Genomic DNA, 23,830 nt, shown 5'->3' with positions numbered 1-23,830 from the left:
GAATGATTAAAAGTAGCAGCCCAATGAAAAGTCATGTACATAGTATAAAAATGTACTTTTCATTAGTGTTTACTCTTTAGAAATACGGCTGAAGTCCAATTCTCTCTCCACCAGCTCAGAATGTTCCAAACTGTACTCAAGTTGGTGGAATTGTGGCTCAAGATATTTGTACCTTAACCTGGATCAAACAAATTGAAGCATTGGTCTCCTAAAGCTACAACCACGTACATTTTTGTGAACACAATGTTGACCTGCTTCTTGTTCAGCACAACCCAGCATGGTTACTCATGTACTTGTTCCCCAAGAGTGTAAGCTTTGGGGGCCTACTTTTGCTTTTGTTCGGCAAAACACAACACGATTTAGCCATTTAGCTCCCATCACAAGTGTGCTACACGTTTGCAGGTAGCCCAAACTTTATTTAGTCAAAAATGGTTGCTCTCACCATGCATGGCGGCTGCATCCAGGGCTCGCCGTCAATCTGCATGGGCAGCCTACGAGATGTCCTGGACAGATGAAGATAGAGAGGGGATGCAAAGGGTCAATCAAATCACACACGCTCATGAATGCATGCACACACTGGGAGAACATGTCAGCTGTATAGGCTCAAACTCACTCATGAACCCAAATGAGCACAAGTACTACAGAAAATGGCTAGATGTAATGTCCATTCATTTACAGTATAGGATATTACAAATGTTACAAAAAGTACAGTAGATAAAATGAGTGACAGATTTTGGAGTTGTCTTCAACTGAGCAAACCTCCCAAATTGAGCAAAGTTAACAGTGAGGTGCTGCAGAAAAGTTTGTCCATGGGGAACTAAAGTTGCACTTCTGGTTCTTCCACTCTTTTTTTTTTCTTCTAAATATTTTCACTCTTGATGATGACAACTCTTATGTAAAACCGTTTATAGTAAGATTTGTCATTTTTTGCACTGGTCTAACTTGTTTAAAGGGACTGCAACATGAGAAATCAACTTTTTTGGCGCTTTTAGCAATGTTAAAATGCTAATTCCTCACCAAAGTTGTGTTTTCCTCCATTCGCCCCTGTATGAGAAATTCTAGGTTATTGTGCTCTCCAAGCACCAGCCCCTCTCAACCTGAGAAAACGAGCTGTTGGCACGGTTTGACGTCATTGCGTGGGCCTTTGCTCTTTTTTTCTCTCCTCCTCTCTGCTCCCCTCCTCTTCCACAATTTCTTGCGGCAAGGACCCGTTTTGTTTCAAATTTTTATTTTTATTCAAGAATTGATGGCTTGCGTGACCAAACGCAGAAATCTAGCATCCCGTGAAATTTAGAGTCCATTTTAAAAATCGCCTTAAAACCTATCTGTATGTTTCGTGGGCGTTGCGCGAAGCCGCCGGCTCGGACGACGATGTCATGAGAGGGGCGCGGCAGCCACAGGGGGAGAGGCGGGGTTTTACTGAACCGAGCGTTTGACTTCCGGGTAAGGAAAATAGCCACCGAAATAATTCGGATTTCATAAGAAAGTGTCAAAGGTAAGATTTCATCATTATGTGCCTATAGTTAACTGTGGAAGGGCTTACAATACCACGGTGTAGTCCCTTTAAATCAAAGAACAAGAATACATGAGCAGTTGTCAGGGTAACTCAATACGAGATATTTAAATAACACTTTTGAGTGGGTACACAGTCCCATAGTGAAGACGATCCAAGGCTGCTCTTATGTATGCAACGGTTGTACTCAGAAGGACATTCCATTTAACAATGACTGGTCTTGACATTTAAGCATGTTCTCAACACAATTACGTAGGATTTCTTAAAATAAAATAGTAATGTGGTGATATTTAACAGACAATTTTGGAGGATTATTAATAATGTTTTTCGGAATTTTTCAATCTATGAATTTTTTTCCCTCATACACTAAACCCCACACTCTAACTCTTTTGAAATAAAAGTTAATTAACTGCTGGAGAAGGACATTTTTATTCATAATGCATTGTTGCGAGTGTTCGCGTGTGCACAGTCAGCGGAAAATAGTCCACTTACTTTCATGAATGTGATAAGAGTACCAGACATTATATAAGAATTCCTACTAAATTGTCACATTACAATTTTGTGCTTGTGCACACAAGTTGTGATTATTCTGGTGAAAATGCACATTTGGTTGAAGGGTGTTTCAAACACTTGTTTGAAAATGTTTCTTTTTTTCCCTAATTTTGGGAATGGAGATATGTTTCCAACATGGTGTCTCTTGGAACAGCCATACAAAGGCAGATGAGACAATATGTCTCTTTCGCTTGAACAAAATGATCATTGTTGGGAAACCCTCCATGGGAAAGTAAATAAGTAACACTCTAAATGAATGCATTTTTAACTAGGATAATCCCAGCTGGCGGTTAACGGTGGGGTCAGGTGTTACTGGGGAGGAGGCACGAGACAGATAAAGTAGGATGGACGAGAAGTGGGTCAAACAAGAAGTAGTAGCGACCTGATGGTGACGTTGGTGCACTGAGCCAGGCGGCGTCCGGCGCTCTTCAGCCCAGTGTAGATTTGACCCATCTCGATGGCACCTTCCAGGCCCACCACCTCCAGCAGCTGGTCGCTGAAGTCTGCATACACGACACACGTTAACATTTAGCACATTTGCCTTACACAAATGTGAGCAATAACCGTGTTGATTTCGAATGCGATATAGTACAGCATTCAAAAGTTTGTAACTGGACTGGTTTGGTTATCTGATTGCAATTGATTCATTGCCCTTAAAATGAAAGGACCTGGATCCTGGTTGAAAGCGAATATTTACAAGCAGTACATGGTTCCTTGTAAGGTATTTATTCATTTTTTTGGTTCCTTGTAAATGTTTAAGGGTTTTGGTGATATATCAGAGCAATAACCAAACTGATTTGAAGAGGCGTCAGACCCGGGATTACACAGTTCAGATCAAGATTATTATTATTATTATTATAAGAAGAAAATTAGTTCTTTGTTAACCATTTGATTTTTTTATACAACTTTTTTCTAACTCTGGGTGAGTTTTACATTTCGTAACAAGATCCTGACTACTGAAAGATATCCAGTGCATAATTTCTGATATCACCAGTGTCATCTTCAGTGTTTTGGTTTTGAAGGGATTTTCATGTTGATGTTGGAGGTGAAAAAAAAAGAATGGCTCCTTGTGAGTGTTGTGCTTTTTAAAAAGCTATTTCCGATTATGTTCCGTCCCAGTGCCGGACTATGGTTAAAGAAGAATAAATAAAAAATCCTTTCCCGTCTCGGTTAAAATGACTCCTGTCCCATCTTGCTCTCATTCAGAATGACTCCCCATTCAGCACTGTTCCCATTTTGGAGGTCAGTTACATTTATTAAAAAAAAAAAAAAACACACACACAACGCCCAAAGTTTTATTTTATTCCCCTACTGGATAATCCTGCTCCCATTTGGTCCTATGAACTTTTTATAGTTTTAACTCTAACTCAGACCTTCAAAAACAAAAACAGTTGTTTTTCCTATTTGTGAGCAAGAAACCGATTATTTTTAATGGGACAGATGATTGGAACAATGTGAGACAAGATGATTAGGTATTCTCCTTTTTGGCTCACATTCTACTCTTAACATACTTCTGGAATAAGTCTCCAGTCAAAAACCAAGCAAAAACATGATTGATTAATGATACTCACTGAATTGTGATGTTTTACAGTTATGCAACTTTATAGGAGCATTTTTCCTGAAAAAATGTTGGTTAAATTCACAATTGTAAATTATAAGGAGAAAAAAACCTGCATTTCCAATGAAGTTGGGATGTTGTGTGAAACATAAATAAAAAGTACAATAACTAGCTAATCCTTTTCAACCAACAAAGAGTAGTTCTACAATATTCAATATGATGAATCGCTACACTTACACGGCAAGGCCAAAAGCCAACATTGGGCCTATGACTTTCAATTCCTTAGACAGCACTATATTAACTCATTCACTCCCAGTTATTTTCCCTGAAGCAACCACCTTCGCTCCTGGCTGTTTTAGTGGATTTTGACTGATTTTGCAAGGCCCACAGAATAGTGTATTCTATTGCTATAAAAACATGGAACCTACCAAAAGAAAGATTAGAGTCTCTTTTTTCATCGAAAAAAAAATCTTATTTGTATCTGTTTCCATTTTGCTGCAATTAGCATTAGAATATAGCTAAGTTTCATCATTATTAGCAAACCTGTCCAAAACACTGGGAAAAAGAGCTTGTTGCAACATGGCCCTGGTCCATCTCTTACACTCTGCTGCCACCTGCTGGCCGTTTTTTGTAATAACTAACATTGCTTTAAGCAACCTCTTCAGTTCAGAGGCTGGGAGCAAATGAGAAAAAAAACATCATCATTGCGGAAATAATATACCCACGTGGGTTTAGGAACAGTGAACCATTGCCAGCTAATACAGTTCATCGCTACTGTACATGTACAAATGCAAATGAATATACTCTTACCATGCGCAGCCAAAGCCAGATATCAACAACACCCAGAAATGCCGCCGGCCTCTCTTGGGCCTGAGCTAATCTGAGAGTGAGAAAGTGTGCTGTAGTCTGACGAGTCCAAATTTCATATTTTTTTGGGTGGAAATTATGGACAAAACGTGTCCTTTGGGTCAAAGAGGAAACAACCAAGTTCAAAAGCCAGCATCTATGACGGTATGGTGTCTGTGAAGGCACCATTAATGCTGAAAGGTTTTAGAGCAACATATATGCTGCCTTCCAAGCAACATCTTTTTTTTTTCCAGGGATGAAAATTTGTAAATATTGGGAAAAGATCAACTTGATCAGTTTGAAGACTAAATATCTCATTGTAGTGTTTTCAACTGAATGTAGGTTGAAAAAGATTTGAAAATCATTGTATTTTGATTTTATTCAATTTGGAGTGATGACTAATCCAAGTAGACAAAAATGTTAGTAGTCCATTCATCCTTTTACTTGTCCTCTTGTACTCATTTGTGTTACAGTGCAAGCCTGTAGGTCTACCTCAGCAGACTTTAGGCCAGAGGCAGGATAAACCTAGGACTGGTTGTAAGCCAATTGCAGGGCATTTGTAATAATAATTAAAAAAAAACAAACATTTTATGTGGGAAGAAGCGAGAGTATAGCATCCGCAAAAAAACCTCACGCAAGCATGGGCGGAACACACCAACTAAATTTAAGCCCTGAAACTCAGAATTCAAACTCATAATCTACAGGCCTGCTCAATTCAGTCTAATACAACTCTGACATACTTAAGGGCCAAAACACATTTGCATTTTTTATTTTTTTTTTTACAAATGACTTGTAACATGAATTATAAACAGTATAACTATTTCATCTGCACAGCCGGTGTGATAATTTGTGAGCTGCCACAGCACAACCAACTCACTGAAAAACATTTTCCACATAAACTGTGCACACATGCAAAAAAGCCTTCTGTGCGTGTTTGAGTACAGTCCAAAGAGAATAAAAGCCATGTATTTTGTGGTGGGAGCATGGCCTGGGGGTCTGCGCCCAGACACGTCCAGACCGGCAGCCTGTTGTGACTGCAGTGCAAACAACGTCAATATTCCCCAACGTGGTTCGAGCTCGCTCATCCCGTCGCTGTCTCTGTGTGTCTAAACGCAAAAAGGACATTGTTACGTCTCGTTCAGTGCTGCACTGTAAATGTGTCTTTTTTTTTCTCTCTTTTTTTTTTTAAAGCAAATAGTTTAAAAATCTATTCCTCAATCTCTCTTTTAACTGTAAATTATCTAGTAGAAGGAGGTCAACTGCAATAATAACTACAGTATATACTGTATAGTGAGTTATTATTATGATTAAAAAGGTGTAATTTTGTGGATCTTGTGAATGTATTTTTGCTTGTTAGCCAAAGTTGTTGTTGTTGTTAACAAGCAGCTCACGACTAACTTTTTGTTTTTGCACACTGGAGGTCCTATAAACTGAGTCTGCGCTACAGGCCAGGAAAAACAATACATCAAGTTGTGTTTTTACTGTCTGTCTCATTGTTGACATCTTAGTTAAGTGTAAAATAACTAAAATGCAGCAAAGAGGCACAAAATTGACCTTTCCAGTTTAAATGTACCATAGCAAAGAAAAGAGAACAGGGAAACCGTACACAACAAATAAAAAATGACAAACATAGCTACCTAGCAGGCATTGCACACACAATAGGTTGATACAAAAGTTACAGAACGAGCCTTTTTATGTATCTTAGCTGTCTAAACACTCCCTCATGTAGCCTAGCATAATGTTAGCATGTTGGTTAACGAGCTAACAACAACATACAATTTTATTTCATGAATAATACAAGTACAGTGGCACTTGACTTATGAATTTCATTTGTAACTAAATTTTCTCAGTTATCAAATCAATAAACCATTTGAAGGAACTGAAATTCCATTCATTCAAATTGTTTGATCTGTTTTAACTAGCAAATAAAAAGAGCACTGTATTGTTTGAAAACGTAATAAGATTAAATAAAAGAGAATGTAAGGGAATTACTGGACATTGGGACAAGCAGGAAGTCACAACAATGGTCTGGTTTGATCTTCTGTAGCCGCTCACGAGTGTTCTATTTGATATTTGTGTTTGACAGTACTGTACAACCACGGACAATGACGATGACAAACCAAACTCTGAGGAATTCTCTTTATTTTGTTGGCAACAAAAATGAGTCACGGCTAATTTTGTGTTTTTCTTATAGCCTAAATTTCACAAAGTCAGTAAAATGTTACGGGAACTTGTTTTGATTGTATCAAAGTCAAGCCAACACTTTCTATCTTTAAAAAAATATGCAACATACTTATTTTGTGTGTGTGCCAAAGATATCAAGATGTGTATAGAATATAATTGACTTTACAAGTTTATTTTCACCTTTTTACTTTTGTACTTTAGGACATTTCAGCAATTAAGTAAGTACAGTTGAATCAATACTTCTCATTTTACTAGTCATTTTTCACACTTAAACGAAAGTACAGTGTGCGAGTACTTTTGTCACCTCTGAATATATTTGCATAGATCCGCAGGAATTTGAGTTTACAAAACAAACACAACATGCAAGATTTGGCTGCTGTGTTTGAGACGTTAAACACTATTCATAGATCATTGTTTGTTCATGTAGTATAACCCCCCCACCGCTCCCTTCTTGAGCGCACGCCTACATGCACTTGCACTCCTCTGCTTCCTACCAATGCCAAACATGGGCACACCGACCTGCCCTTGCCCCGCTGCGTTGAGGCACGATGGCGAAGTAGCCCCACCGCGCTCTGTGTTCTCACATCGGCTGCGCTTTGGAAGCGGCCATCAAACGGCATCAGTGAGGTAGGGCTAAGAATAGATGAGAACAGCCTCTTACATAATACCAGCATGCAGCAATGCATCCTGGGATGGGATGGCATTTGCTTTGCCAAGTCACTGAGAATTGGCTGCTCTTTGTCAAATTTCAGCCTGATGTCAGTGAATCATTCTTTATATCAAACCAATACAAGTACATTATGTTTTACATTTTGTTGCACTTTTCAGGGATTAAACCTAATTAAAAATCAACCTATTGTGAGAATGTCTAACCTCATGATACTGACAAAATTTAAAATCAAATTATTATTATTAATAATTTTCAAGCCAGGGTTAGGGTTTCAAGTTTAAGTGGCAATTCTTGCTTAGGGCTTCCACACAAGGGTTCGGGTTTGAAATTAGGATTTCAAGCAATGGTTAGGAGTTCCAATTATAAATTCAAGCCCAGGTGGTTAAGGTTTCAAATTAGGGTTTCAAGCCTGTTTTAAACAAGAGTTACGTTTTAAAACCGGAGCTTGGGTTTTAAATGAGGGATTAAGGTTTTAAGTAGAGTAGAGTAAAGAGTTTTCAGACTAACACCAGTATGAGTACTCAACTCTCGAGTAGATACCGATACCAAGTACAGATACTACTCATATTTTTGATACATAAAATTTCCCCAAAAACAATGACAAATCAAGACCTAAATGCAAATGGTGATTTTCTATTCTTCTAATTTCTAGTACCTGATAATGAAACTATTAATAAATAATAATAATACTAATAATAATAATCGGTTACCAGCGCGAGTACGATACCTTGAAATAAGGCTAGGTATCGGCCTGATACCGATACTCGCCCGTTCCTAGTTTTAAGTTATGGTTTCACATTTGGAATAGGGTATCAAGCAGTGCAAACGAGTACAATATTTCAACCCAGGGTTGGGGATGGTTTCTTGTCTGGGCTAGGACATAGAGGAATCTATATTCAATTTTCAGTTTGGAATCCTGATGGAACAGTCCATCCCAGAATGTTATCCTTTTCTCCATGACACATGAAGAAGACTGCTCACTAACAAACTAAAATCTATAGGGTACATGTTTAATAGGGTTCTTATTAGACTGTCTGGTGAGTGTACATTTAGGACAGACTCGAAAATTACGTTTTAATATTTTCAGCTTTCGGTCTAAGTCATCTACTTATAGTATGTAATAATTTTAGGCAAACATATTTTTGTATTCTTCCCACTGGCTGAGCCGCCTGTTTTTGTCTTGGGGTGGTCCGAGTGGTGGCAGATGGTCAAGAGGAACTACAGTAGATCACCTCAAAGGGAGGTAAAAGTCGGGGGAGAGCACTTGGCCTTGCGACAAAGAACGCCTTGTTACTATGATACTGTCTAAAAATAAAATGAGTATCAAGTCAGCGGATTCTAGAAGATGGAGCACAAGCAGTCCGGGGGGTTCGCAGATATTTTCCCACCATAAAAAAAATATAAAGAGAACAAATTACGTAAGAAGTATCAGTAGAAAAGATGGTTTACACGAATGAAATGCCTTAACTTTGGTCAAGGTAGATGTGGTCTAAAGCTAGCAAACTATCATGAATTGTAAAAGGGTCTAGCCTAAAAAGTGGTTCTTTTAGTGGCTAACGACAAAGGTTATGATCACTTTAGCTCCAGTTTTTCCGTTGTGCAAATTAATGGCACCGATGTGCTTTTACTGATGGTGAAATGGATGGTGCAAAAAAAAAAAAAAGCACCAATGTGCTTTTACTGATGGTGAAATGGATGGTGCAAAAAAAAAAAAAAAGCAGTTCAACCTTTTTGGGTATATCGTCATTGCTTCAGTTCAGGTCAGTGAGACTGAGAGTCACTCGCATTCTGCCACACAGAAGTATCCTGGCGGCTACACAACAAGTTGTTCTTCTATTTTTATCCGGCAACAACACGAGCTTCAGGCCACTTCTTAATTGGATATTGTTGTATTTCCCGTCACAATCAGAGAGTCCATGGCTTGGACTACATTATGGTTTGCTACAAACAAAGATTTGCGACTAGAAATACTACACAATTTTCAAATGTATGATTGTTGCCCTGCGCGTGAGACTGGGGAGGAAAAATCACTCTTAACAATCCCCAGGAAAATCGATCAGAAGGGGTGGGGGGGTTGGTGATGTTGATTAATCCCCCCCCCCCCCCCTTCTGATTTCAACTCAATTATCGCTATGTATAACCCACTGAAGAGGCTAAGTTGTCGTTAAGGTGTCAGTGGAAGGTCACCCACTTTCTCACCAGCACTCAACAGCTCAGTGACTTCCTACAGGAAATATTTCTAGCCTCGCAAATTGGTCGGGTGGGCGTACACTGGCAGCGGCATCAGGGTAATTATAGTCTGCTGTTTTTGTTCTGTGAGAACAAAAACAAATTGCCGTCTCTGGATGCGACAGACCTAAAATAGCCTCCGATGTGGCAGCTCACAACATGAGCGTTGTCAGCCACTGTAGGCGGGAAGCATAATGTCAACGGACTCTTGATGAATAAAAAGATATATTCTCCATACAGTACAAATGTCTTCAGTTTTTCGTTTTTCTTTAATAAAAAAAGGGGGACTCAAAGAAAACTTCCAAAATTGGATATACTGTAAAAGTGTACATACTTCATGTTGGGCATGACAAATATGCTGACTTTGGCTGAAATGATGGATGGCAGTCAATCACAAGGCACATACTTGTATAAGGACGGACAACCTCTCATTTCACACTGTCCACTAAGTAGGAACTGAACCCATGCAGCCTGCACGAATAAGGCAATAAAACTATTCAATGACTTCAATAAAAAGCTTAAATTGTATCTCCTAATTTTGTGTTTTCTTCCCAAAAATTATTCTTAGACATACTGTAAAAATTTGTTGACACGTGCCAAGGCTAAAAAATAATATTTTTTTCTTTGTGACACAGTTTTGCAAATCAATGACTTCATTTGAAGAGCAATTTACTAATTTTGTGGAGCAATTTATTTAAATTTTTTTTTTTTTGCAGGTTTACCAAGAGACCCGAAGCAAGGGTTTTATTAAAGAATAACAATTTGTCTATACGGTATAATGAATGAACAATTTGTCTTTTTTTTAAATTCACATTGTGTATAATATCAAACTGTATTTTTTGTCTACTCGAGAAGAAAAGCTAAATTGATTTAAAAAAAACAATCTAATAGTAATCTAATTTTGGGCACATTTATTATGCAGACCTCAAAATCAAAACTCAGGACTCAATTGTGAAAACAAACAAATAACATTGTGACTGTTATTATGAATGTTTAGAATATACTTTTAACTTTATAATCCACGTCTCCTGACTAATGAATGTTTTTGGTTCAGTTTAGCGAGTAGATTTTCTCTCCACAGTTCAGACATTTATTAATTTGCCTGCTATTTTGTCTAAAAAGTTGGATACGCTCCAAATTAATGTTCTGACCAGACGTCTGTGAAAAGTGCACTCAATCACCCAAGAACTTAATTCTGTCGTTAAACGCGTCAGTCACAGGTCAGCTCAGAAATGATCAAGGTAACTAACCAGCTATGATGATGTAAGGTCAAGCAGCCATCCACAGATTAACTATGGGAACAAATGTAGGACAAATTAATTTTAATGCACTTCCTTCCCAGTTATCAGACAGTAGCCTCCCTATTTTATAATATAAAAGCACATAACACAGCACACACCCAGTCATGTTCACTTAACTTGCTCTCAATCCCGTTTGCTATCACCCTCTTTTTATTTATGTTCATCAATTGGCTGCAGGAAGTTGCAGAAATTTGATCTGGGAGTAGAGAGGAAGTAAACAAGGGAGGTAGCGATGGCACGCTGATAAACGGTGAGGAGTGAGCGAACCACGGTGGGAAGAGTTTGCACGTCAATCCTTTTCCTGTCATCACTGTGTTCCTCTGACTGTCATCTGTTTTCAGCCCGGCGACAAGACTGTTGTGGACGTTTGCGTCCCCTGAACTTCAGAGAAAGATTGATTTATGGCGGTCTGAACATTTTGTTTTTAAGTTTGGTAAAATGTACAATAAGTCATTATTTAACTAGAATTGCACATAATTGGTCCATTGTTTGCCACTAGAGCACGTAAGAGAGAAGAGACTCAATTCATTTGTACTACTGCTATAACGTATTAAAACAAGTCACTGGCTTAGTCTGAGTATGTTCAATAAACTCAGTTGAGGCCCAGAGGCTAGACTTGGAGCGCCACATCATTCATTTTATTGTGGTCCATTAAAGCAAATCAGGTCTACTTCTGCTTCTACTTCTGGATTTGTTCCATCATTTTGGCAGAAAACATGTACCCGATTTGCAAATTGGTTTCCATTTTAACAGATATTACAAGCATTTCTTTCAGAAGATCCATTCTTGAAATAAGTTGAATACATGTGTTTGGCTATCACTATTTTCCATGACTTTGTATTGTTAAAGATATGATAACAATCAAATGCAGGTCCAGCTGCGTAGATGTCATATTATGATGAGGTTTTGTAACATTTATATGATTTTCTCAGTCATAATGGCCCTTTAAGGGTACCATAACTACAACGTGGAGGGCAAAATAAGTGAGTCTGACAACCATGCTGTTAACAATGAGTTTTTATGATTTATGGAAAGATTGAGATTTTTTTGGGGGCATTTGGCCTGTTTTAGAAAAGAGTGTTTCAAATATTTCAATAAATTGATAAATGATAACATCCGCACATTCATTTAACAATTTCTTTTGGCAGGTGCACTTTTTGCGTAATCCTGTTAACTACTGAACAAGTGTTAATATTTGACAAGGTAGCCCAAAGTCAAACTGGTTAATAGCTGGACAAATGGGAAGTGTTTTTCACACTCAAGTTATTGAAATTGTCGTTGGTCATTCGCCTGTGTAGTGTAGTATGTGGGTTGTAGTCTGTCGTTGGCTCAAAGTCGGGTGAGATAGCCTCGCTGAATAAAGTGTACACTCTAAAAAGAGAATCGTTAAACCAGATTAGATTACAAATAGAATTGTTAACCAATTTTAAAAAATACTTTAATTGGTACTACGCAATTGAATTAAACTAATCCAAAGTGAATATATAAAATTTAATTAACTCAGAATTAATAAAATTTAATATATTCACTTTGGATTAATTTAATTCAATCGTGTGGTACCAATTGGAGCAATTTTTTAAATTGGTCAACAATAATATATTCACTTTGATCACCATTGGATTAATTTAATTCAAGTGAATATATTAAGTTTAATAAACTCAGAATTAATTAACTTAATTTATTCACTTTGGATTAATTTAACTCAATCGTGTGTTACCAATTGAAGCAATTTTTTTTAGTTGGTCAACAATTCAATTTGTAATCTTAATTTGGTTCAACAATTCTCTTTTTAGAGTGTACAGTATAACATGGAAATATGGATTTTCAGTTTTTGTTTCTAGTCAGTGACCATTCCATGATGTACCTGCTGATTTTTAATAGACTAATGATACAATTTTGATTCTAGGGTGGACCATTCCATTCCCTCTTATGAGCTCTTCCTTGGCCTGTGCGCAGCTTCTTTAATGTAATTTGGTTAAATTGTTCTGCTAATTAGCTAACAGACAGCAAAGAAAACCTAATCTCCCTTGAAGGGATGTAGTGACATCCCCTCCAGCACAGCTAACTTGCCGTTTCAAACGTCAATACACATCAAAATGACCCAAGGCATTTCGGTAAATATGCACAGGAGATTATTCGCTGCGTTGTCAATCAGCTAAGAGATTTTGAAGCGACGCGAATGACGCTATCATCCAGCCGTACCTGAGTCCCATCTCAGCTGTGTGCAGGCATAACACGACAAGATGAAAGCGGTGCAGACACGCACACGCCGCGGGCTTTTCGCAAAGCACTCCGAGTCGCTCTGGAAGATTACATTAACTCCAGCAAATGGATTTAAAAGCTTCACTTTACTGCACCAGACAATGCTACTGCCATAAGCAATTAGGTGTATGACAAAGGCACACATGCACGCACATGCACACAGTCGTGCACACATGCACGCACATGCACACAGTCATGCACATTGAGCCACACGATGAGTCCTGCTCCAGAAGCATTGACAGCAGAAGATAATGAAATGAATCGCAATTCATGGATTCCAGCGCGTGCTTTAACGTCTATTACATCATACACTAATATTCAGGTGGCCAGCAAAACTAATCTACACAGTGGCGTCACACTATGCTGAGAGGCCCCGGTACCCAAAAACATTTTGGGAACCCCATCCCCCCAATTTTCCCCCCATCCACCGCCTACACATGCACGAGCACGCACGCACACACGTGTGCGCACACAGTCTTTGGAGAGAAGTGCGACTTGTCATCAAGGACTTTTGCAGGGCCTTCAATTTTAATATTGTGACATTTATATTGAACATTAAAAATACCACAAAAATCTTCCAATACATTATATTCTGTTTTACAACTTTGAAATATGTTTGAACATGTGTAAAAGGCTCACTATGGCACCAAAAAACAATAAAGTAATTTTCCATAGATTTGAATCCCACTAACTGCACTTCAGAACAAAAAGAATTTGTACCTATAATCACTCTTCAGACGCTTATCTGCGCGTCGCGCTCAGCGAAGTCATTCACGACGCTCCTATTGACCTTTTGCACGTGACATCACAGCCCTCATGGGAACGCCCCCTCAGGGACACTGGACGGCAAAAAAGCCGTATTGTAACCATTGAATCTCATCCAGCGTAAAGTCCTTTATCTAATTGATTATGTTATAAAATGGTCATATCTTGCTTTGCGGTCGGTTGTACAGACAGACAAAGGAATAAACCAAATGTTGCTTTTTATTGCATACCTACTAATGAAGACAAAAGACGTCGATTGATAGCAGCAATCAACAGAAAGGACTGGCAGCCCAAAAAGTATTCACGGATTTGCAGCGATCATTTTTTGCGAGGTTAGTAGATAAATGTTCATACATTTTACTTGTAAACAAATGTACACTCTAATAATAGAGGTGTCGAATTACATGTTTCAAATCACATTAACAAGCCAGATAGTTAGCGTCCACTCCAACTGCAGGAACACACAGCTTAGTTTTAAAATGCACCTTCTTCAAAACTATGAAGTGCATTTGACTGTTTAATAATGGGGGATTTCGTCTTTGTGCTTGGAGTTTTTCACTCTGCAGCCGGAGTCATATTCATGAAATTACTGCATAGCTTGCCACTACAATAGTCATTTGTTCCATGCTAGTAAATATAGTAACGTAACATCATCAAAGTGTTTCAATATAGAACGGACTATTTAAAAATAAGTCAGTTAGCATGATAAACAAGTTTTACCTTTGCATTACGAGGTATATTTTCCCCCGGTGTGAGCGTAGCATCTCGTCTCAGAGACCCAGCCAGCGACACGCTTTTAAATCAGCCCCGGTGTAAGGAGAAGAGACGACATTGACTACATAATGATATAGGTCGTGCGCTGTGAATTCCGGCAAAGATGGCGATTTGATCAACTTGGTAAAAACAGCATGCAACAGAAGGTAAGGGGCTTTTTTCAAACTAGCGATTTCCAACTAAAGTAAATATCGCGCTCTGAGTCACGACTAAATGTGCAACTTCGACTGACAGGCGACCTTCGGTTGAAGTAATAGATATCATGGCTCTTTGGGCAATAATAACTTTTAATTTGTAAAATAACAGTCGTTAAGTCACTAAGTCGCTCCGGGTCACGTCCACGTCCATTCAACGATCATTTCCTTCCGTCCGTTCTAAGGCAGTGTGACGTCGGTGCAAATGGTCAATAGGTCTAAAGTAGCATGCTACTTTAGACCTATTGACCAACACCTGTTTCCTTGTTTATTGTATCAGGAGAAAGGTCCAGAGCGCCTGAGCCAAATGCGATATCAGCTTTTTGCATTTGGCGTCAAATTCATCCCCTGAGACTGCGTAGGCGGCGGGGACACGGGGAAGCCGCCTTTTGACCGCCTGGAGAAGCGACACGCGGCTGGAGGGTTGCTTCTGCGATGGAGCTAGCTGCCGACAGGCTACAGCTCGACTCCGGTGGGAGCGGTACACTAGATTTTGTCGTTTCATTTTTGTGCGCCGTTTTTTTTTTTTTAAGTTTGCAAAGCATGACGGCAACGATGGCACGCAGACTAGCTACCACTTTTTTTCCAACTCGCATCACGTCGAGACTCATTGTGACTGACAGATGCCGAAGTCAGGTGATTAAATGATCATTTTTGACATCGTATTTACAAAATAACTCTGGCCGTTTATTTCCCCATTTTTGTTCTCTCTCTTTCGCTCTTTCTCTCTCTCTCCCTCCGTCCCTTCTGTCATGGGCCCCTGCACTGTCTCTGGGCCCCGGCTGCACCGTCGATATTTACGCCACTGAATCTACACTTACAACCTAAATGCTAAAGTTTGTTCCATGTAATTGTATTCATTTATTCCCAACACTATAGGGAGAAATGATTTTTTTTTGGGGGGGGGGGGGGGTCAATTAGATTGCAGTCGTGTGAAATGAGCAGACTGTTCAAAGCAGTAATTCTTCAGTGTCATCATACATGTTGTCACTTTGTCAGATTTAGGCTAAACACTTTGGTTGTGTTTATGATTTACAGATGGTTTTTGTGGGGTTTTTTTGTGTTGATGCTGTGATATAAATTACCTTCACATGTTGACATTTAAGTTTTGTTTGGTTGTTTGCATGTCTAAATACTAACAATATATCTATCATATTATTATTATTTGATCTTTTTTTGACATTTTTATACAATATTGGTGTATATGACATTATACATTGTTCATGCATTAATTTTCCGAACTGCTTAATGTATTATTATTACTTTATTTTAATTATTTTTTACACTTGTATGGCAGTTAAGAATGTTAAACTGCTACTTAAAACAGCTTGTACAGTTAATGAAGATTTTATGATTGCCACAGTTTGATCCTGGAACAGTTGAAAATATAAATCCGAAAAAATCAGACGTCAACCAGCATTCTAGACAAGATTCTATTATACTGTACCTTAAATGTTCCCTAATTTAGCATGCTTATTCTTGAAGTATGAATTTGGTTTTTGCTTGTTCATAGTAATTTTAAATTCAGCAGGCCAAACTAAAAAGTATCAACCCCTCTAAACACATTGAAAAAGGTTTAACTTGTACATGTGTTTGGCACTATTACCTGAGAAATCAATAGAATTTAAACGTCATCTACTGTACTGTAGACACTATGTCAAAAACAGGTGCGTCAGCAAGAGGTTAAGTAGAGTACAAGGCCAGCGGATTGAGTGTGAGTACAGTATTGTATTTCTGGTCAGCCAGCGTGATGAGATAAGGAAACAACTGGGAGTGAGTACAGTGCGTCTTTCTTTAAGAGGATACTTTAAGGAGCGTGTGCATGGAGAAATCAGGTCAGCGCTTAAAGCAGAGGCCAGAGCGGCTGCAAAGGCTCTTACAGACACTCACACATGATGTTGTGTGTCTGTTTGTGTGCGTGCATATATGTATACATGTATGTATAGTTGCTATTTTCATGCCCAGCGCAAGTCTAGCGCAAACTATGGTCTCACTGTGTGCATGAATGGAGCATTTGTTATATATATATATATATATACATATATATATATATGTAATATGATAGATATAATGTTAGTATTTAGACATGCAACAACCCAAACAAAAAAAAAATATAATAATAATATGATAGATATAATGTTAGTATTTAGACATGCAAACAACCCAAAAATATATATATATAATATATATATATATATATATATATATATATACCACTCCAGAGATTGCAATATATAAGGCACAAATAAAAAAAATTCACACTCGTTTGGTTAACGCACTTTTGAAGAAGCTAATTTAAACGTTTCTGATTGTCCTTAATGTTTCACAACAAAAGTGCTTTGTGCTTAAAAAGACTCATTAAGCCGGGGGAGTGACAATTACAGTTGACTTTACTGTACAAATAGGGGTGTGTTATGCTAATGGGGCGGGACGAGTGCTCCATGCTTGAGGCTAATGGCACACAAACAAAAAACTGACTCAAATGAGCCATTGAGGTCTTCTTGGATGTTCTTCTGTGCGTAACATCGCCATCACCATGGCAACATTGCATCACAGCAGTGCAGGGTAAGAGATTAGAAGGGTGTTGTTGTTGTCCATCACTCAGGGCACTTGCACTCACCTTGCATGCAAAACTTGAGCTCTTTGGGGTCGGTGACGGTGCTGCTCGGGATCCTGTCGGGAACCTTCTTGCTCATGCGGTTATAGTTCCGCCGCCTCTTGGTCTCGCCCCACAGGATGGAGCCGCCGTGCATGCTGGGAATGTTGAGCACGGCAATGCCCTCCAAGGAGGTGTTGCTCAAGTCCAATGTGATGCCGTCGCACTGCAGCACAAAAAAGTAGCAGAAGTATTAGTGAGCATTCCTTTTTAGACAGCATGCTTCAAAATAGTCTACTACGAAACGCAATGAGAAATGCAGTCTTTAAAATTGCATTCTATTACAATGCGATGTCAATTTGAATTTGATTCATTGTTCAACCCACACTTATAAGGAGTCCAAATTATGTGTTTTTCAAGTTATGAGCAGCCGCTTGGTTGATTTAAAAAAAAATAATTGGCGGGACGTTGCTAACTTAAAATTAAGTTATGGGCAAGCTTTTAGCGGTTGCTAGAGTGAAGTGGGAAAAAAGGGGAGAGCCACAGTTTATCGAAAGGGACTAACAGTTACATAGAAACAAAAACAACATGAAAACACTAATAAGGAACATGGAGCAGATGGCAGCACTGAACTAACTGGGCAGCAAATGGCTAACCTGACTGACTGCAGCTATGACATCACTCACTTGTTATTTCTTCCCATTCTCTTTTGTTCATTTTTTTTGTCTCTGTTTTGTAATACAATGAAATTTTTCTTCATTTTAAAAATTGAACAAAAAAGGTTAATACATGTAAAATCAGGAGGAAAATAATTAAAATGTTGTGAAAAAATACCAGATTAGATTTTTAAAGATTAAAAAATGATAATGTTAAAAGAATTAAGATGTAATTTCTTGAGAAAAAAAAGATAAGTCTTTCAAGAATAAAGTTAAAAAAGTCATCTTATCACACACATACTGTAAAATATATTTGAGAAAAAGTCATATTCGTATGAGAATAACGTTGATACTTAAGTTGTAATATTTCACCCCAAAAAGTTTTTGGGAGGGGAAAAAAGCCATATTACAAAAAAATATTTAAAACAACTTTTGAGAATATAATCAAAACATATTTCAACAACTAAACTGCAACCACAACAGTCCTTTTGACGCCGAGAAAGTATGTATTTGTGGTTGTAATATTCCATCTTTACTCTCTTGATATTTGTTTTTTCCTTGGGAAAAAAAAGACTTTATCCTGTGAGATCACAAGTTTTTTTCTTGTAATAATTTATTCATGTAATATTACAACAATTTCTTGTAACAATTCATTGTCGCAAGAAAATTTTGTTTTGTGGCCCTTAATGCACACTTACACAATGTACTCAATAGCTTGAGCTAAAAAAATATATAAATCCAACATAATTATCCAACAGTAAGGCTTAAATATTGTATTATATATTGATTTTATATTCATATATAAGAAAAACTTCATTTAATCCAATTAGAACCATAGTAATCAATTTACTTCCCATTTGCTCATCACTCTTACGCAGCGCTGACTCTCAAGTGTTGACTCACCTCAACCTCAATGCACTCATTGAGCTTCTTGCAGGTGGCTGAAATGGTCTCGGTGGTACCGAACTCAAAGTACCACAGCTTGTTCTTCATTCTGAGCAGTAAAACATAACAAAAAAAATCAATCAAGGACACATGAAGGAACAAGTGCAGTCCTGACAACACGTGAGGTCACATGTTTTTTTTTGCTGTTGAAGCTGTCTGCTGCCTTGAGTCATGCCAACAGACTCTCAACACAACTCGGGGTAATGTGACCCAGCAGGCCAAAACTCCCCAACAGCACCTTAAAGCTGCATGAATCCAGCCATTCTGTCCATTTGTTCATCAAAACTGTGCACATACAATGTCCTAACTGACTCTATTTAGCAGGATACTGTACATATAACATTGCCTGAGGTGGGGCGTGTGGTGAAACACTGCTGGTGGTGGACACAGGGCAAATACCAACCCGTCAGTCAAAGCATCTGCCCAAAAGCGCCCGACAGACAGACATGTCGTGATAGATGTGGTGTCATTTCCCATCATCATTTTATGAATTGGAACAGTTTGGGGGAAGGAAAAATGAACATTCTTTATGTAAGATAGAAGTAGGATTGTGCATCACTCCAATATATTATGATTTGAGACATGGGGTGTGTATGTTACTTCACTCTTGGCCTCTGACGCCGCCGTAGCATGAAGGGAATTTTGCAAACTGGGCCAGTGAAACAAACCCTCCTTGGTTAGCTTAGTGTTAGCTAGCTGGTACAACAGACACGACATGGATAGATTTCAAAGTTTACCAAAAGCAAAAATAGACTCTGGGTTTTGCCGTTGGCCAGTGTTTGGCGAGGGATCCTGTAGGTTAAAGTAAGCTATTTTAAACTAAAAAGGAAAACCTTTCCGTAGGTGCTAAGTAGCAGTGGCAATTTTTATTGATAAAACCTGAAAATGACTGTTGCTGTGCTCAACTTGTGATTTTTCCTTATTATTTAAGTGTTGAACATTTTCAAGGGTTGAAAGGTGCTCTGATCTCACAGTGAAAGTATCTTTTCACAATACGTAAATACAGTTGTGCTCATAAGTTTATATACTGTACCCCTTTACTGTTAGTAGATATGTCTTTCACAATGGAACCTGACCCTATTACAAAAAAACAAACAAAAAAAAAACATTGGTTGATTTTTGTGGCTGATAAAGGTCTGACCAGAACTGCAAGTTCCTGTAGTGGAAATGCAATATAGTTAGTGGTATAGTTTAGCATGTATGTGTGAGTTTAAGAATGTTGGTGAATCCACATGATTGTGATGATTGTGATGATTATGAATCCCTGCCCAATTCTGAAACATCTCGCCCTCCATTGCTCGCCAAGTGACATACTGTATATCACACAATATATAACACCAATTAACGAGAAGGCATGCTTGACATCACGCAATAGCACTCTATTGATGCAACAGCTCAATGTGACAAGGGTACTGTATGTCAAAGCCAAGGTTGCCTGCCACCATGTTCAGCAGAGAACCATACCTTTCTTAACTCGTTCACTCCCAGCCATTTTCACTGAAGCGACCCCCTTCGCTCCCGGCCGTTTTACTGGATTTTGACTGATTTTGCAAGTCCCACAAGATATTATGTTCTATTGCTATTAAAACAGATTAGAGTATTTTTTTTTAAATCAGGAAAAAAAGTCTATTTCTATCTGTTTCTGTTTTGCAGCAATTATCATTAGAATATATCTAAGTTTCATCATTATTCACAAACCTGTTGAAATCACCGGGAAAAAAACCTTGTTGCTACCTGGGCCTGGTTGATCTCTTATACTCTGCTGCCACTGTTAGACATTATTAACATTTTAATTCTTTATTTCATATATTAACCATGTTGAAATGTTTTATAGATGTAGAGTAGGTGAAATAGTGTTGAACTCAGTATGATTTGACCTTAACCTTGTTTTCGTCTAAAAAACCCTTCTCAGTGTTCTGTGCGAAAACACATTCTGTTCGTGAGAACATATTCGACGTCTTTAAGTTAGAAGCTGCATCAAGGCCTTCTGTATGTTCTAGCATTAAAAACCATTAAAAAACAACAACATATAGATACGTTTTGTGGCTTGAAGGACAAAGTACTAAAAAATGTATTTATATGTTTTTTGGTTTGAAATTAAAATGATGGTACACTACTATTTCATTTTCAATTCCAGCCAAGCTGGAGTTTAACCTGATGTTCTTCTACTGTCACAAACCACACTTACACCAAATAGTAGAATTCAATAGCGCTTGCTACCATGCAGTTTGGAATGGCAAGTACTGATTTGGCTAGCATGTCGTCAGCTACGTAGCTACCATTATATATCTTGATGACACAGTGCAAGGCACTAATCAATTAAACAGAGAAGGTTGACACCGTAAATGTCAATGGAGGTTTTCTTCTTGACTCGCTCATGACACAAGCTTCTTTCCATTTTGGAAGTGACAATATGTCTACCACAACAACACAACATGACAAAACATATTCAAAAAGATATCCCACAACACTGTTGTATAAAATCAGACAATTAGAAGACTCTGGCCGCAGCATATACACAGCAGATCACAAACAACACAAGTTAAGCGTTTCTTGCGGCGTGATTGCATAGAAAGTCAATGCAGTTCATGTAGTGACGCGAATTGGGGCGAGCACCCATATATTCGCTTATTCACACATTCACTTGAATTTTAACTCAAAGCTACATCACGTCATGCCGGCCAATCGATAGAAAGTGCAAAATTTGGCCTATCTGGTGGGTGCTTGTTTACAGCTGTTGAACTGTGAACCAAAACAACAGTTAGCATTAGCTAATATTTTAGCACAACCGTCACAGCCACCTGATTGACTAGCAATGTTCAAACTTTTTATTTATTTATTTTTTTAAATATTCTGTCATTTAGCTTTCAACACAACATGCTTTCAACAGCACAACCACCCCAGCCATGAAAGTTGTGGGTCGACTTCAGCTTCCCCCCAAAAAGGCAGAAAATTCCCAGCTTTAATCAGCAGTGTGAAAGGGACTAAAGAGTTTCACCTCCCCCAGGAATCTTTGTCAGAAGGAATGATTGGGAGCTAATGTGACATCACAATTAGGAACAGTTGCCTTGCTTTACAAGGAAAAGTGTCCCAGCTCATTAAACAGCTTCCACTGGAGACGGCCTGCTAAGATGTAATTAACTCACATTTCACAAGCCTTCTCATTTCGTCATCTTATCATTATATTGTATAGTTCGTGCCAGGTGTTGCGTGCTCACAATAACAACAGCAACTGTAGACGTTTGACTCCCTAACAAAGATTGGGACAGATCACAAAGTTAAAGGAAACGTATCTCTTTACATTTACATCCTAAAGAGGTACCTGACCTCAGTCCCGGGACATGTTGGCTGGAAGCAAGTTGTTGTGAAAACACAGTTTGGGGCCTGGAGCAGAGCTATGCCCCCTCGACCCCCCGCCAGATGACTCCTCTCCTGATAAGCATTTCCTTTAATCCTCAACATGAGCAGTGACCCTTTGACCGCACTGACCCCCGTCCTCCGTCTACTCTCCATGTAAAATAGTATTAATTTGCAAAATGTACAAACTAACATTAGTTTGCGAAGAACCAACAAATGCACCTATTTAATCCATCTATGGGAAGACGTATGATATATGTCTTTATTATACAATATACTGCATACAATGGCTTTATTCCCGAGACCTTATATTTTGCTAATTTTCATCCTGTATGCTGAAGTTTTAGTGTAGTGAAGTATATTTTTATTTGTACTATGCTAATAATTGCTTTTCATTGTTCTGCTGCACAATTGTATGCTAATATTATGAAACCAACCACTCTGAAGAAAAGGGAATTTGTTGGCAACTATTTTAACAATACAGTATATAGTATTAGATAGGATTGTCACAACATGAGAAATAAAACTGCTGCTTAGCTTAAACATCAGTAGCACACGCTTGCAAAAAATAACACGATCTACTACGTACAGCCACAACGTTGTGGGACGGAGGTAAAAAAGGTGTTGACATTTGATCCCCACTAATCAGCTGATTACTTTATTTTCCTTAGGCAGCTCACACTAAAGAGAGCTAATGAAGATCAAGAGGTCAACGGTCAACTAGCAGGACATTTGTCAATTTGTGGAAATGAGGTCACAAGTCCACCAAAACACACAAAAAAAAAAAAAATCAATTAATTAATTCAATAACACTGAACAAAAGTAAACCATTCACAATTTTTTTTACTATTAAAGTTTTGGTTCATGCATCTTTCAAATGTCCATAGCAACCTGTACCTTAGGAAAAATATATTGACTTGAAATTTTCAGGAACTATTAATATAGAACAGGGAAGTCAATTCCAATAGCAGATAAGGACAACATCCGAGATTTGAACCCTTTAAAAGTTTTGGAAGTTTGACCTCTCAACAGATGAAATCTCAATTTTGAAGACCACATTAAGATTACAATTCATCTTCTGAGGGATCAGACAAAGTTTGGTTATTTTATTGTTGCTCCTTATGATATTTTCTTGTTTAAATGAAGTCAAATTACCGCAGTGGGAAATTAGAATTATTCATTTTGTGTGAAGATTATTTGTCATTTGGTGTGGTCTGTGACAAAGTGAATTGATTGATATCATGGATGTTATGTCTCATATGCATTTGGTCACATAAAGAAAATGAAAATGTTATGATGATTCAGCAGCTGTTTTTGGTTGTTATTGTTATTTTTTTGTTCCTTTTTTATTTTTAACCTTCATATTTTAATCTTCAACTATCACAAACTCAGCATGGGGACTGTATTTCCATCTTGAAAATGCTGAAA

At 38.1% G+C, this 23,830-nt stretch overlaps 1 protein-coding gene across 4 annotated transcripts in view; it reads right to left on the bottom strand.

The window, feature by feature from the left end:
* Positions 1-23,830, bottom strand: part of dgkg (diacylglycerol kinase, gamma) — a 126,756-nt gene that overhangs the window by 7,672 nt on the left and 95,254 nt on the right. For all 4 annotated transcript variants that reach the window (XM_077580156.1, XM_077580155.1, XM_077580158.1 and 1 more), the window contains 4 exons: positions 19,004-19,094; positions 17,469-17,670; positions 2,448-2,568; positions 443-503 (listed from right to left, as the gene is read on the bottom strand). In XM_077580156.1, coding sequence (XP_077436282.1) covers positions 443-503; positions 2,448-2,568; positions 17,469-17,670; positions 19,004-19,094 — 475 coding nt within the window. The remainder of the gene's footprint in view (positions 1-442; positions 504-2,447; positions 2,569-17,468; positions 17,671-19,003; positions 19,095-23,830) is intronic.

Source organism: Vanacampus margaritifer, chromosome 11 (assembly GCF_051991255.1).
Source record: "Vanacampus margaritifer isolate UIUO_Vmar chromosome 11, RoL_Vmar_1.0, whole genome shotgun sequence".
Lineage (NCBI taxonomy): Eukaryota > Metazoa > Chordata > Actinopteri > Syngnathiformes > Syngnathidae > Vanacampus > Vanacampus margaritifer.
This window is presented reverse-complemented; position numbering and strand designations above follow the sequence as displayed.